The 15,183-nt window shown below is 51.9% G+C and overlaps 7 protein-coding genes across 7 annotated transcripts; 4 read left to right on the top strand and 3 right to left on the bottom strand.

Moving 5' to 3' along the window:
• Nucleotides 1-305: 305 nt before the first annotated feature.
• Nucleotides 306-2,883, top strand: N7468_001076 (uncharacterized protein; the record flags this gene model as incomplete). The annotated part of the gene is made up of 3 exons (XM_058470373.1): nucleotides 306-1,386; nucleotides 1,437-1,898; nucleotides 2,009-2,883. The coding sequence occupies 3 exons, from the start codon at nucleotides 306-308 to the stop codon at nucleotides 2,881-2,883; spliced, it is 2,418 nt and encodes an 805-aa protein (XP_058333514.1).
• Nucleotides 2,884-4,557: 1,674 nt separating this feature from the next.
• On the top strand, nucleotides 4,558-5,959 carry N7468_001075 (putative C2H2 finger domain protein; the record flags this gene model as incomplete). The annotated part of the gene is made up of 3 exons (XM_058470372.1): nucleotides 4,558-4,720; nucleotides 4,846-5,280; nucleotides 5,313-5,959. The coding sequence occupies 3 exons, from the start codon at nucleotides 4,558-4,560 to the stop codon at nucleotides 5,957-5,959; spliced, it is 1,245 nt and encodes a 414-aa protein (XP_058333513.1).
• A 651-nt stretch (nucleotides 5,960-6,610) lies between these two features.
• On the top strand, nucleotides 6,611-7,843 carry N7468_001074 (uncharacterized protein; the record flags this gene model as incomplete). The annotated part of the gene is made up of 1 exon (XM_058470371.1): nucleotides 6,611-7,843. One exon carries the CDS (start codon nucleotides 6,611-6,613, stop codon nucleotides 7,841-7,843), a length of 1,233 nt encoding a protein of 410 aa, XP_058333512.1.
• Nucleotides 7,844-8,063: 220 nt separating this feature from the next.
• Nucleotides 8,064-8,678, top strand: N7468_001073 (uncharacterized protein; the record flags this gene model as incomplete). The annotated part of the gene is made up of 1 exon (XM_058470370.1): nucleotides 8,064-8,678. One exon carries the CDS (start codon nucleotides 8,064-8,066, stop codon nucleotides 8,676-8,678), a length of 615 nt encoding a protein of 204 aa, XP_058333511.1.
• A 276-nt stretch (nucleotides 8,679-8,954) lies between these two features.
• N7468_001072 (TMEM14 family protein) lies at nucleotides 8,955-9,348 on the bottom strand (the record flags this gene model as incomplete). Its single annotated transcript, XM_058470369.1, has 2 exons — nucleotides 8,955-9,287; nucleotides 9,346-9,348. 2 exons carry the CDS (start codon nucleotides 9,346-9,348, stop codon nucleotides 8,955-8,957), a joined length of 336 nt encoding a protein of 111 aa, XP_058333510.1.
• Nucleotides 9,349-9,940: 592 nt separating this feature from the next.
• On the bottom strand, nucleotides 9,941-12,382 carry N7468_001071 (putative C6 transcription factor; the record flags this gene model as incomplete). The annotated part of the gene is made up of 1 exon (XM_058470368.1): nucleotides 9,941-12,382. The coding sequence occupies one exon, from the start codon at nucleotides 12,380-12,382 to the stop codon at nucleotides 9,941-9,943; it is 2,442 nt and encodes an 813-aa protein (XP_058333509.1).
• Nucleotides 12,383-13,226: 844 nt separating this feature from the next.
• On the bottom strand, nucleotides 13,227-14,383 carry N7468_001070 (uncharacterized protein; the record flags this gene model as incomplete). Its single annotated transcript, XM_058470367.1, has 6 exons — nucleotides 13,227-13,358; nucleotides 13,429-13,740; nucleotides 13,799-13,943; nucleotides 13,998-14,021; nucleotides 14,077-14,086; nucleotides 14,185-14,383. The coding sequence occupies 6 exons, from the start codon at nucleotides 14,381-14,383 to the stop codon at nucleotides 13,227-13,229; spliced, it is 822 nt and encodes a 273-aa protein (XP_058333508.1).
• Nucleotides 14,384-15,183: the final 800 nt, after the last annotated feature.

Genomic DNA, 15,183 nt, shown 5'->3' with positions numbered 1-15,183 from the left:
TGAACCCCTCTTGTGTCTGCCCCGTGTACTTCCATCGCTTGCTTTCCTTTTCTTGCGCGTGTCCATTGATCCCCTTCCAGCCCGCTGGGCCCTGATTATCCGGATTTGCACTTGATTACTAGTGGTCTTGGCACCGACAAGCGAACCCGGCTGACCCAACTATACAGTGAACCCGAGTGACCATACTCCTCCAACACGGTTTTCCCCGTGTTCTGTTTCTCTTCTCGGCTGGCTCGTTCGCGTTCAGTCGCGTGCGAGCTTCCAGCTTTTCCTTTTTCTTCTTTTTCTCTCTTCTGTACTCTATCATGGCCCCCATCCCTCGGGCCGATCTGGATATGGACAACCAATCCACCGACGTGGCTGACAGCCAGGATATGGATTCTCCTGCGCGCCGCCAGTTTTCTGAGCCCCTCCGGCCCCATTCTACTTCTACTCAACTCTCACCTTCGCCAGAGCCATTCTCCCGTTGGCTGAAGTGCGACTGGTGTGGGAAATTGCTCGAACTGGTCAAAGGCCAGTTCCGATCAGAGGAAGAGGTCCTTAACGCGCATGTTGCCGCCGATCATCCTGATCATCATCCTAATGATGATGAAGACGAGGGTGCAGAGGATGAGATGTTAGATGAAACCCAAATGAACGAAGAAGACCTCGAGCTTGACCCTGAAGAAGCCGAGGATGAAGCCGATGAGGAAGCCGACGATGCTGAAGTTGATGTTGCCGAAGACCTTGAAGGTCATGAAGCTGATACCGAAATGGAAGAGCTTGAGAACGAAGTTGTTGACGACGAAAACGACGATCACCAAGTCGATGCCGTTTCTGATCGCGAATTGGCTGCTGAAGGTCCTCAGCGAATGGCCGCTTCAGTGGTCAATGTAGGCCAAACTGAACATGAAGATGAGAATGGCCCTTCCCCCGTGGATTCGGCCTCTGCAGCACAAGCTGGGACGCACGCTCAAGTCCCGTACGAGTACACGGATTGGCTGTCCAACCCACGAACCAAATACACTGCCGATTATCTTCGTCGTACTGCCGAGTGGCAAGAAGGAGATATCAAGGCTCGCCTACCTAAGATTTGGAACGTCAACAATGTCAAACAATTCTGTCCAAGCTATCGCGAAGAGATGGCCAAGGTGGATTCTAATTGGCAAGATGCGTTCCGCGAAAAGCAAAAACGCCCAGAGCCATACGCCAAAACACGCGTCGAGGTTGGCGAGTTCCTTGAGTTAAGCGATCCAGATGAATTGCTTAAGCTACTCGGAAATGCCAAAGATCTTACTCCCGAGGAGCTCTACGCGGTCACCCAAGCCGCTGCTTCTTTCGTCAAGATCTACCAAGATGAATATCTTGCACTGGACAAGCTCTACAATCAAGCCCACCGGCATATGCGTTACCCGCGCACTGAGACGAGCAAGCAGGAGCTGATGCAAGGCCAAAAGAAAAGGACGGAACGCCCTTGGCCCGCGTCCCCGAACATGATCGTGATTATGAGGACAAGAAAGAGGCTCGTCTATATGGATACAAACATACATACCATAAGGAGAATAAGCCGACCTCAACGGCCTGGACTCCACAAGACCCATTCACCCAGGGGAGCTTTGTCGCTACCCCTGCACTTGGGCGAAAGATGACCGCAAAGATCCAACCAGGGGATCGCAACCCTGATGGCTGGAAACCGGTTGTGCGACACGGGGTTGAATTTGTGCCCCGGCTCTATGAGGAGCGACTGGAGCCTACCCACCGGGGTACACGGAAGCGCAAAGCGACTGAAATCGAATCTTTGGGCAACCCCCCCATTAAGTCGGACAAAGCCGATGACACGCACGAGGACGAGACTGAGAGCGACGAGGAAGACCCTGCGCGAACGAGACGTACTCGGGGTGGCGTCCGTAATACTCGCCGTAAGGTAGCTGAGCCATCGGAGCCGTCTCCCGCCGAGTCCATACCGGCTACTGTCAGCCGTGGGCGTGGTGGTCGCGGTCGTGCGCGGGGGGGGGCCGCGGACGTGGAGCTGCGCGTGGTGTCGTGGCATCTGGTGAATCCCTACCACCACCCGCTGCTGGTGCCACTCGGGGATCTACCCGAGGTGGTCGTGGCCGTCGTGGTGCATTCAATGCACCCGCGGCTGCTTCGGCCACACCACAACCGGCAGCCAGTGTGGTGGAGGAGTCGACTGTGTCGGCTCAAGAGGACTCTCCAATGCGCGACGCTGCGCCACCTCCCCGACCCGTGCTGCCGACCAGAATGAAGGACGCCACCACCCAAGAGGAGATGGATGAGATCCGGCGCCAAAAGATCATGAACTCCAAGAATCCCAAGCGTACAAAGGCCATGTTGGACCATTGGGAACGGTTCAACCGAGAAGGCCGGATCCGCAATCCTAAGCGGTCCAAGGCGCAGATCGAGTCAGATCGCACCGCGGACGAGGATAAACGGGCAAGTGAAGCGGCCAGGGCCGGTGGACGTCGTCGCCGATCCACGTCGATCAGTGCGATGTCTGCCGGGAATCTGGCGCCGAAGACCTTGAATCCTGTCGCGCCCATGCCAGGCCCGTCACACCTGGCTCCCACTCTTCCCCACTGGGGATGGGTAATCCGTACCCTCCCCACCCGCAATACCAACATGTGCCACCGCCAATGGCACCACAGTTTGCTCAGTTCCCATACAACCCATATGGGATGGGCATGGTGCCAGGCCCACCCCAGCCTGTCCCTGCTGTGCATCCTGGGCGCCCAAACCATGCGCCGCCTCTGGGCCCTCCTCCCCATCTCCCCCTCCCTCACGACCCGCGCCACCATCATCACCGCCCCTAATGGTGATGGGGAGTGTAGGGTCAAGGAGCTGGCTGGGTGGCTCAATGTATATAATTTGTGTATTTCTAGTTGAATTCAGAGATGAGATCTCGGAAAACTCCAGATCGAGTGCACATTCGCACGTAGTTGCAACAGTTCTCTCAATTTAATCCTCCTTTTGGCTCCAAGTCTTGAGGTAGAGTACAGTCAGAATGGATGGGTAATTTGAGGTAGAGGTGCTAAGAAGAGCTTAGTGGAGAGGTACACCATGGCAATACCGCGGAGATTTTAACGTGATACAAGTTGCATGGACCAAAAGCTAATCAACTGAACAGTAGCCCTAATCTGAGCCTAAAGAAGACTACTGGCAGTCCACACCAATCGGGATCACCCCTCAACAGCATGTCCTTTGACCTATACCGTCTATGGCTCGATCGAGACATCATTGCGCAGAGTGTTATTCCGGTCACTTCAAAACATTTACTGTTGCTGCGCAATAATTGAGCTAGTACCAGCCTCGACATTGGAAATCTGCCTGTGATTTGAAGAAGCTATCCTGTCATGCCATCCCTGGCAGTGAGCTTCAGAGTCCCTCATTGTTTGTGGCCTTCCATTTCCGCCAGTAATCGTCATCCTCACCAGCTGGACGGTATATGGTGCCTCCCCATTCTCCAAAAACTTACGTACGCGCGAATATTCAAGTTCCACTTGAAGCAATGCAATTTCTGATTTCGATCAAGCCCCAGAGAGCCTCAAACTTCGAGTTCGTGACCAAGTATTCCCATTTGCATCCTTCCGGGGCTCTAGGTGAGCTGAGGTCCCATTATATCGATCAATGGGATTGAGACAGCGAGATGCACCAGAATGACCCGGGAAGAAAGCAGATAGATGCTATCAGCTACATACTCTTTGCTAATTAATTGACCTCCGGCCCTGTATTTTGTCTTGATTCTTTTATTGTATTGATACCGAGCCCTTGGTGGAAGTGGGATTTTGTTCTAACTTCTGAGCCCTAAATGGAGAGTTTCCAAGGGTGACCATTCGGGGTCATGTCTCGGCGAATTTTAGCCCTACAAAAGATAGGAAATCGAACTGGCATTTTTTCGAAGAAGATATTACTTCCAGGTCACTTTCAGCAAGCTATCTACTATTGGTATTTTTACAGGTAAATGTTTCACTTTGAAGGTATTTCAGGGCTGAAGTAGGGGGCAGTAGCAACTTCGAATAATGCGGGTCTTCTGTATCTACTACTTGAGCGAAACCCATAGTCGAGATACCCATGTGACCCAATTGTAATAACCAAAGAAGGCATAAGAGTTAGCTTAGCTCGCACAATTTGTACCTGAATCCAATTAGTCTCTGTCGCCTTCAATACCAAGATCACATCAGGCGTGAATGTAGAGCTAAGGTTTCAGTGAAAGGATATAATTAAGGGTAACGAAGTGTATGCTTGTAGCTAAAGATTCTCTTTCAGCGAGTGTACTGGAGAGTGCAGGGTTCATGAGTATACAGTATGTAGCAAATTCTGAAAAACGAAACAGATTTATAGATCAATCCTGGGGTTCTGCCGTTAAACGGAGTCAGCCGCGGATGCTAATGACGCAGGGTCACGTGGCAAACGATATTCTTCATCCCGGCTGGCTCTGTGCCATCTTGTCGCTTTTTACCTTGCCCACCCCACCTCGAACGCGACTCCGGGGCATCGTTCACTGGCCTATCCCATCATCTTTTTCAGCCCTCTCGCGTCTAATCAATCAAAGGTGCCACAATGGGAAAGAAGAAACATGGACCGACTTTGGAAGAGCTCTTGTCGCGGCCTTGGTGCTATTACTGTGAACGTGACTTCGACGATCTGAAGATCCTGACTTCGCATCAAAAAGCCAAGCACTTTAGATGCGAGCCATGTGGTCGACGTCTGAATACTGCTGGAGGTTAGTATCGACGCTGAGTCGTCGCCGAGTCGTCGCCGAGTCGTCGCGCAACCGCTGAGTCGTCGCGACGCCGCCCCATCTCGACGTTCTTGTATGATCCAAGCTAACTTCCCCCACCTCTGCAGGTTTGTCTGTGCACATGAGCCAAGTCCACAAGGAACAGCTTACAGAAATCGACAACGCGCTTCCTAACCGATCAAGCGTTGACGTGGAGATTTTCGGCATGGAGGGTATTCCGGAGGACGTTCTCCAGGCTCACAACCAGCGCGTCGCAACCAATTTCTACGCAGCTGAGGCTGAGCGCCAAGCTGCCACAGGTAATCCTCCTGCTGGAAGTACGGGAAGCGGTCGTCCTTCTAAGCGCCCCAAGATGGAATCCAAAGAGGAAATCAAGAAGCGCCTGGCCGAACACCGCGCAAAGCGTCAAGCTGCGGCCTCTGGTGCAACACCTGAAGCCAACAGTCCCGCCGCAAATTCTGTAGGTGCTGATCAGTCTTCTGCTACTACCCCGGCCACGGTGAGTACTTTCCCCCTCCCCTCCCGCTCCACACCTTCGTCTCGTTAATGATGGTCATCTAGGCGCACTCGCCAGTCGTCGCTTCGCCCGTGCACGCGTTCTCGTACCCCCAGCCCTACGGAGGCTTCGCTGCTTCTGCCCCTCCTTACCCGCAGTCAGCCAGCCCAGTCTACCAGGGCTATTCTCCAGCTTCCATGCAAGCTACCCCAGGTACCCCGGTCTTCCCCCCCTCTGGATACGCTGGATATTCTGGATACCCACCTCAATACCCAGGCCAACCCACTTACGGAGCCGCCCCTCCGCAATTCACCCATCCCGGCAATGGAACAACTCCTCCTAACCTCGCCTATCCACCTTCCTTCATCCCTTCGCAGTCCACCACTCCGCAGCCTAACGGATACTCCACCCCACCTGGTCTCCCTCAGCGCCCCTCTTTCGCTGCTCCCGCTGCTCCCGCTGCCCCCGAGCTGAATACCCAGCCTGCCCAGCAGACCCAGGCTGTTCAGCAGAATCAGCCTGTTCAGCAGAACCAGCAGGCCCAGCAACTGCATGAGGGGCAGCCTGGAAAGGCCACAGCAACTGAGGCTGATGGCAAAGCTCCTGTCCCAGAGAAAGCCAAGAAGCGGAAGATCCGCTTAGTCTACCCTGAGCAGGAACTTAGCCCCGAGGAAAAGAGGGCGATGTTGCCGAAGTACGCCTACGTGCGTCCTGCTGACCACTAACTCTCGACTCCACTACATGCTATTTAAAAGTCCCGCGATTGTATTCTTATCCTATTATCTCAGCGGGCGGGGATCATTTTTCAAGTTTTATGGCGCGGATCTTTTCATCAAGGATTTTAGGGCCTGGAGTTTAGTTCGATTTACCCCGGCGTTTAGTATCTCTTAGCCTTACGAAGGTAGGCAATTCAAACGGTGTTCTCTTTCAGAATCTGAAATATCGTGATACCGTACTAGTACTAGTAGAATATCGCCGGAACCTCGGGCCATAGACGCCTCAGACCTTGCTCAGAGTCGGGCTAAACTCCATATAAGAAGTACTAACAGGTACTAATTCAATTACTATATTGATCCTGAGATTCCATGACAAGATCTCCAGACTACCACAACACGACAGCCCTTGTCGATTTCTTTGGTGTAGGGTTTCTGCTATTTTTATAGTCTCCAAGGGTAGTTACCTAGTTGGAACAACTTAGATTCATGTAGGTGGGATGCTTGAACCGAGATTGATCTTCATTTGTAAGCAAACCTTGGGTCCCCGTGGTGGACCCGCCTAATAACAATAGTTAAACCTAGAGAGGTGGGGGGACAGCATTTCAGCCTCAGAGCCACTGGCACCACGGAGATCCTTCCACAATTTCCAACGTGAGCACTATGTCGCTCCTGCGGCTGCCAGATGAGATTATTTTCCTCATATCTGGATTGTTCGACAATCCTTACTGCCTCAACGCCTTCCTCCAGACATGCCGCCGCCTCTACTTGCTCCTGAACCACTCTCTTTACCAAGGCGACAGCCCATATCAAATTGCTTTGAAGTGGGGAATCGAGAATGGCTGTGAAAGAACGACCCAGTATGCACTTGAAGCTGGGGCCCCTGCTGATAAATTTCCATTACTTTATGTTCCGCCAACCCGCCGTTCTCCAATGCAGATCGCTTGCAGGCTTGGAAACGAGGCTATTGTGCGCCTGTTGCTGGATCGTGGAGTCTCAGAGGACTCAGGCATTGTCGGGATGCAGGTGGCCGCGGAGCGCGGCCACGATGAAGTAATCCGACTCCTAGTTGACCGGGGTTTCTCACCCAAAGGACCTGCTGCGCGCGGCGAGTCACCTTTAAATGAAGCAGTGAGAGGGAACAAGCTCTCCACCGTGAAGCTCTTGATCTCCCTTGGCTGCGATCCCCATATACCGGGCTTCTTTGGGCCAAGTCTGCTCTTTGATGCGGCAAGTCTCGGGCATGATGAAATACTTCGCTATCTACTGGCGAGCGAGAACATCGAGCCTCCGCTTGTTGACCACTTGGCTGTTTGTGCAGCAGCCTCAACTGGGAAAGAAACCACACTTGATCTTCTATTAAACTATGGAGCAAGCCCGATCCTGGACAGGAAAAACCTGAAGTTTTTGCCATTGGTTCTGGCTGCCAAAAAGAATCACTACGTCTTGGCAGAGAGACTGCGGGGATCTTTAGATTTGCAGAGTGTTATAGCGTGTGGTACGCCCGATGATATTGATCATAAATTGCTATTTCTTGTCAGCGCTGCGTGTGGCTGGACGGATATAGTTGCTGATCTGATTGATCGTGGCTGTCCGGTCGACTTTGAAGAACCTACATATCCGGACCTTGGTGACCGCTGTGCTCACTTGGACTGCGGATGGTTTATCGGGCAAAATTCGAGGATGTCGCCCTTGGTGCTAGCTGCGCATCGGGGCTGCTTGCAAGTAGTTGAGAAGCTGCTTAATTGCAATGCCGACTTGTCTGCAGCCCCCAAATTGGATGCGATCGCTTCGGCAGTCCATGGCTGTCATATCAAGATCATTGAAATCCTTCTGGACCACTCAGCCGATCCCCAACATGACCGCGATGAATCACGATTCCCTGTCCTGAGATAACGCGGTTCAATCGCCAGATATACTCCGACTCTTGATTGACCGACGGGTGGTGTTTGATCTCCACCAATTCCGTGACCTGATCAAGTCCGCGCTTCAAAGGGGTAAAAGCGATGCACTGGAGATCCTGACGCAAACTATTGAATCGCGGGGGCTTTGGGATCCTGTAATAAAAACTTGGAAGATCCCTTTACTCGGACAGGCCGCGCCTGGTGGAGTACCGATGATAGAATTCGTTCTCGACAACGGATTTCCAGTGGATGGAATGGATGTTCAACGTGCGGCCGAACAAGTATTGGCGTACCCTGACCCGGAAGCATTGGAACTTCTTTTTGAACGTGGAATCATCAATAGCAAGTCACGCACCACCCGAGGTAGGAGTTTATTAGACACACTCGCCTCTAGAGGGGTTGAGGGGGTTGCTATAACGGCGACTTTGGACATATTGATCAAGCATGGGGTTGATATCAATGGTGCGTCTGATTCTCCTCTGCATCGTATCGTCGGCAGGGGTATGTGCGCCTACCAGCAAAACTCCCCATGGAGGAGAGAGGTGATGCTGCGGCGATTACTTGATCGAGGCGCAGACCCTCTGCGACGCTGTGAAATCCACGGAAGCCCTCTCGAGACTGCGGCAAAGGATGGCGAACAAGGTTTACTGAAAATCATGTTAAAAACTCTTTCGCAGCGACATGTCCGCCTTGACGAGCTGCAACCAATATTGAGCCTAGCAGAGAAAGGCGCAGAAGACATGCGTCATTACATGATACCACCAATCCTACGCCGTTTCTACTGGCGAAGGAGGAGAGAAGTTGAACTGGAAGAGGCACCATCGTAGAATTCGAAAGGAGATGAGCCGGCGCAATCCAAGCGGGAACCTTACGACTGTTTGGTGGTACGCGCCAGGTGATTGTGGCTCTGATGCATCCGGCGTTCTCATCAAGTACTAACTGAGCAACAATGCATGAAGACAGATCTTATTGGCCCCATGATATGAAGAGAAGGAAACGGTACTTAGAAGCTTCGACTATTCTCTCGCTAGGAACAGCAACAAGATAAAGCTCCCTACCCAAGGATTATCCCATGCAGGGGCTTTTCCCAGAGCTCTCCAAGTTTAATCCTTCTTACCGCGGAACGCAAGACCAAAGACAACGACGCCGTAAGTTGCCAGCACCGACAATCCAGTAGGCACGGGCTTGAAGCCCGTCTTGATAGCGCGGGGGATGGAGCTTCCGCCTAGTACAGCGGAAGCTAGGAGGCCGATCTCCTCTGCGTAAGGCTGGCCGGCGCGAGCGCGGAAGGCGCTGAGGAGGTACAGGACACCGATGGAGAGACCGGCGGCGATTGAGGGGACTGAGCCGGTGCGCGCGTAGCCGATCACGCCGCCGAGGGAGGTGAGGAGGCCCAGGGCATTGGCGGAGTTAGTGGGGAAGCTTGAGCTGGTGGACTTTGGAGAGGGATTGTCAGTGCGTGTGCTCTGGTGCTGGAGCGCGTGTGGGGATTACCATTGTAATGGATTGGGTGGTTAGAAGGCGGAGGTGAGACGGAGGAGGGGGAAGAAGGAAAGATGGTGTGTCGTATGGTGTGATGTTTCGATGTTGGGGTCGCTGACTGTACGTGGATTTTAAGCTCAGCCGAGGCTAGACCGAGCCATTGGGGAGTCAGATGATGTTCAGCATGATTGGGTCTGTTACACGCTGCGGGGTACAATTCTACTTATGCGGAGTAGGTTCTGTCTTCAACCTCATACTTGATTATGATATCATGATACCTCCTCCGTCTTCCTGTGCCGGGGGGTTTCTTCAACTGATTGCGGCCAATGCTTATCGATAGTGAGCTCGGATTCTCGACCAACTTACTACTATGGCCCTGGTAGTCAAGGCGCTATACAGTTCGCTATACAGTTCCAGTGATGGACCATGAGCAGAAAAAATTCGGAAAATTGCCAGTGCATCTTGGGGTATTTTATATAGTGGGGATTAAGTAATCTCGCAAAGACATTAGGGTAGATTTACAAAGAGTGGAGGACATGGATTCAGAAGTCCATTTGTTAGTATCCAGACATCACGAGAATCATCATGGCATGAGCGTGCTCAGCCATCACACAAACCATTCAGTGACATTAGCATTCTGCGCGGTGGTCGAACCGTCGTTTTCAACGTCCAGCTGGAAATCACGCATGACCTGGTCCCATTCTTCCCAGCTCAACTGTGTTTGGTCAGCTACGGCTTCCGGAGCGTCGAAAGAGGTGTTTATAGGATCATTGAACGATAGTCCCGAGGGAAGAATGCTGCTAGATGCAGGCTCAGGCATCGGCAGAGTTGAGATGTCATTTTCAACCGGCGCAAGAATGTTCGTATCTGGGAAGATGTTCTGCAGCGTCTGCCATGGCCCACCCAGGTCGATACTCGAAACAGTAGGAGGTAAAGCGGACAGCTTCTCCATATTCTGATTGACTTCGTAAGGCGGCGGCTCTGCAGATTCGGGCATGTGGATCTGCGGAAGGGGGTGGAGGTTGCCCGAGACTGGGGTGAAGTCTGTTGGCGAAATATGAGGTCCGAATTTTAGGCGCAATTCTTCTTGTTGTCTGATTCTTGTTGCTTTCGCGCGTTTCATCAACGCGTCCAACGGACGCCACAGCATGCCCTTTTTAGTATTTCCCTGAATTTTCCAATCCGAATAAATCCCGTTCACGGCGTTCCAGGCGCGATCGGTGACGGGGCAAATCGGACGGACACAGATCTCGGACAGAACAAATGCGACCGCATGCCACTGGACGTTGCAACGGAATAGCCAACCCCACCTTGCGGTCTTGGGGTCAGTCTCTAATAAGCGGCCAAACTCGAGGAGTTCAATGGAGGTCATGAAAAGGCTATGGCGGGTGGCCTTGGGAAGATTGGCTTGGCGGTCCTTCCGTGTCATAGGATGGTGAATGATCAGCCACAATTTAGCCAGGATAAGTCGTGCCACCGTGGCCGATGCCCAGTGAATTGGAACATCCATATTGCAATACTGAATATAACGCTCTTCAATGCGGCCGCTGAGGAGCTGGATCATCTTCTCACAGCGGTCGGTTGAGGGGGCTTGGTGAGCAGCGAGCTGCTTCCCTGGGCAAGTGTAGTTTGCACGGCGCAAGGCCCCGGTAATCTCGCAGCGGATGAGACAGAATGTCACGTCGGTGCAGGCTACCCGTTCTTGAGGAGGTTCAACCATTTCAGGATACAGGTCTTCATCATTAACATTCAAGGGGAGTCGAACATCGAACATGTTCTCGTGGATTAACGGATCTGATCCATGGTCCTCAGACGAGCGAATATCCATGAGACAGATATGCCACCACAACCGACGGCGCATCTCGGTCTCGAACGGTTTCAGGCCAAAGTTTGTACCGTCTCTATGCAGGCCTAAGCCCTGAGCAATCCTCACTACCAGCCCATCCATAGACCAGTTGAATTTAGAGTCGTCTTCTCGTCGGATGGAAGTCAAGAAAAGGACCGCCGCCTGTAGAAGAACCATGCTTTGCGTATTTAAGAAGTTTGCTCTTGCCAGTGCTTGCTCAACGGCGAAGCGATACCGTCTTACCAGCGTAGCTCTGTCTTCACCAAGCAACGATACACATTCGTCGGGCTTCAAGCTCACGATCGCGGAGAGGTATATGGCGAAAACTAACGCCTCGGAGTTTTTATCGAGGTTTTCGGGCGATCGCGCGGCTTCTATCAATAAGTTTCTGGCACTTGGTCTGTGGAGTATGACGACCAGGGGCGCGACATTATCTTTATATGCGTCCCATAGTTTAGACACGTGTTGCAAGGGAGGATGATACTCGCGGAGGGAGTGTGCGACAGAATAGAAGCCGAAAAGAAAGCTATCGTGGGAGCCCGACTGGGAAGACTCGGGCGATGGGTAATCTTCGCCCTCCGATTCTGACGGATCAAGGATATCTTGTAGCTCTTCAATCTCATCGCCCAGACTGGCCCAAAGCCGATTGCTCACATATCTGCTCTTGCCCTCGTCAATCACTAGCCTTCCGAATTCATTTTCAAACTTGTGAGATGCAATCTTCTTGGGATCCGAGTCTGCGAACGGGCAATCCGTTCCATCCTTCGCGTCAGTGGGCGCAGCGGCGGTTCCCACGACGACTTTTGTGGTTGTATTGCTGGTGGCTGGCACTGCTGTATTGGCTGAAACATTAAGCAGCGATTCCGGGCTCTGTTCCTCCCCATTCTTCCCACTCAAGTGTTCGATCACGCCCTCGAGGCGGCGCAGGCGGGAGAGAAGTTCTGCATCAGGTGGACGCTTTGACTTGCGCGGGGCACGGCCCGGAGGAGGAAATATGCAATCGATGCCAGCTCTGGCGCAGTTGGAGCATGGGGACCGCTTGTTGCAGCGGACTTTGCGGCGGCGACAGGTCACGCAACTTCTCGACGAATCCAGGGAAGCGCGGGGTGCGGAGGCGGGCGCTGTGGGTGCGCCGCTGTTCGGAGAATTTTCGCTGGGAGGAGTGTTGTTGGGTCCATCCGGAGAACCTGAGTTGAACGACATGGTCCTAGCGCACGACTAGGCACATATCTTTCCACCAAGTGATTTTCCAAGAGACATACAAGGCTCTTCAAGTTTGGCTTCCAAGCGTCAGCTTCAGCGTTTCAGCCTTGGGCCCAGATGAACGCCATGTGACTCTATGAGTCAGCGTGTATGCCCGCCCGGGGGACCCAAAGTTTGTTCTTCGTTCTACTTTGGTTCCCCAGCAATTTCGGTACAGAGTGTGTGGGCAAGACCAGTAGTTTCACCCTATTTACCACCAGAGTCAGCGTTCTAGCGCGGGAAAAGCATATTGATGCATATGTCTACGGCCCAATTTACTGTAATCTAGTCATGAATAAGTGCACTGGTGATCCCCAGAGCAGTTTTCTTATCGGAGATCTTCTGTCCCCAGAAACGATATAAAATATCTATCTATAATGGAGCAAACGGCTAGCACCAACCCCGCAGGCGACACTCAAATGACAGATCTTAATAGCGCCGTTGGGATGCAGGAGATTGAAAAATAAGGGTGGGAGGACATCTCGAGGCCGTCGGGTAATCACGCTGGAATGTGAAAGCCATGACGCCAGAATAAAAAGGCAGCGTTCGGCTAGTACTGCTCAAGTACAATCGATGCAAATATATATGGATCGGTTCCAGCGAATGGTGTGGGTAGCTTGTTGCTATGTTGAGATATTCGTCATACCGTTCGTCTTGAACTTTTCCTTCCACCAACATGACCTACAATAGGTCGACGCTAGACTCATATAATCTTATCCCAACTCTTTGTTTTGGAGTTGAATCTGTGTCTAATGTGGCAATTCAAAAGGTGAGTTTTGGCCAGATGCATCAAATATTCCAAAACTTACCCCCAAAACTCAGTGTTGGTCAAAGATCTGGACCCGTACTCTTCCCGAAGCACACCTGCATAGTTATAAGGAATCCTGACGGGTACGCCCTCGAAATAACTGTTACGTAGAGGAAATATATCACTCTCCTGTAATATAATCAGTTAGTCGCATGTCGTGGAAGGGGTAAGCATGGAACTCGAGTTTTCGATCACGTACTTTATAGCGATGCTTGTCTTTACACATCAGTGCCTCGGGATGCCCCGACGCACGCTTGGCAACATCTGGACGCACCGCGGTTATGTCGATAAAAAGACCCGATGATTTATCAATCCACCGTCCATCGATCACATTTAGCCAGTCTTCAGTGGTCTTGACAACATGATTCGGGTTGATTTCCAATAAGTAGGTGCGACCACCGTCGACGCCGGGAATCTCAAAGTGGTGGTCCGTGAAGTTGTGGTAGTCGGCCAGGAAGTGTATAGTCGGCTCCGTGACTTGTACATCTAAATCATTATCCCAAGGAAAGATCTAGCGGCTCATATTAGGTGGTTGTCTTCCCTGGATGAAACGTCCTCAAATGCCGTACCTTTTGGTTCCACCACCATGCAAGAAGTGTCCCGTGCATAATCCATGTTTCGGCGCCAATGGCTCTCATCGTTTTCAAGTACGCTTGTACTAACGCAATCAGATGAGGTATCACCTGTTCTTCCGGTAGGGTCGAATTGGCGAAACTAATTTGATGGTTAGCGCGATAAGCCAATGATCACAGAGCAGAACAAGCGCACCGATCGTCATAATGATGGTGGAACCTTCATTCCGAATAAGTTAGTTGTTTCTCGGTAGACGGGCAAGAAGCGAAGGTACCTTGATTCGTCTAGATCGGAGGTGCATTAGCGAATGGATAAAACAACTCAGTCAACTCAGTGTCTGCTGGAGACCGGATACTGTGCACGGGTCAGAAGAAGTACTTACGGAAATATTTTTCTGTAGGAAGAGGACCTTCTTCCTCGTATTGCTTAGCCACACTTTCTCGCACATCAGCAAATGTGGGTTTGTTCGCGTTCGCTATCCTATCCAATGCCGTGCTGGCGCCAGGGGGTGTGCTGACTTGAGCCAAAGTCGTTGTGAAGACTCCAAACGCCCCTAGTAGACTAGGAATGAAGTTGTGCATCGTTCAAGGTTCCGGTTTGTCACAGACGTCAACTCCCGACCCCTTCCGTGCCCATCAAATACACTCGATGAGTCCTGTGTTGCCGTTGTATAGGTACAAGTATTAGGATGCTGGCGGACGTGCGCGACTCGCGTGATAAAAGGGGCCCGGTGGCGCAGGGCAATTCAATCCCTGGAGAAAGACATTGGTACGACAGAGCTCAGGGAATGTAAACTCAGTGATCAAGAGGGGGACAAGAGTCTCCTCGAATTTCCTCGGGTTGCCCGGCAATAGAGGGGACGAACGGTATATGAAGATGATGCGAAGAAGCAACCGGGAATCGTGAAATGAACTGGGGCACGCTCGTGTGGCTAATTACCGGATCTAGCGGTAGTGGTTAGGGCATTATTTCCCTCCGGATGGCTGCGATCCCGGGCTTCCATATATGAGATGTGCGGAGCTACATTGGATAAGACCAAGATTATGGAAGGAGTCTTCAGATTGCCATAGTGATGATATTCCCTCCTCTCTACTCCAAGCCAACAAGCGCTTGACTCCGTAACGGACAGAAATTTGAACCTGGAGGTTACGATCCCACGCGCCGAGAGAGGCCATTATTTCATGTTATCGGGAATTATTGGGTCCCGCACGCAGCAAAGCTTGGTGACGAGGCTTTTTTTAGTATAGTCTCGCGGGCCAATCATTGCGTTGAGCCGGTTTATCGCCGGCTAACCATTAGACTTGGTTACCAATTCGCCACGACCCACAAAGGCTTATTCTCTGTGAGTGACGACAAAGACTGGCAGGAAGATTGGGCTTGA

This window comes from Penicillium chermesinum (assembly GCF_028974085.1).
Source record: "Penicillium chermesinum strain IBT 19713 chromosome Unknown utg000002l:1.0-5270490.0:1.0-5274688.0, whole genome shotgun sequence".
Lineage (NCBI taxonomy): Eukaryota > Fungi > Ascomycota > Eurotiomycetes > Eurotiales > Aspergillaceae > Penicillium > Penicillium chermesinum.
Note: the sequence above shows the minus strand (reverse complement) of the source record. Positions and strands in the feature narration are given on the sequence as shown.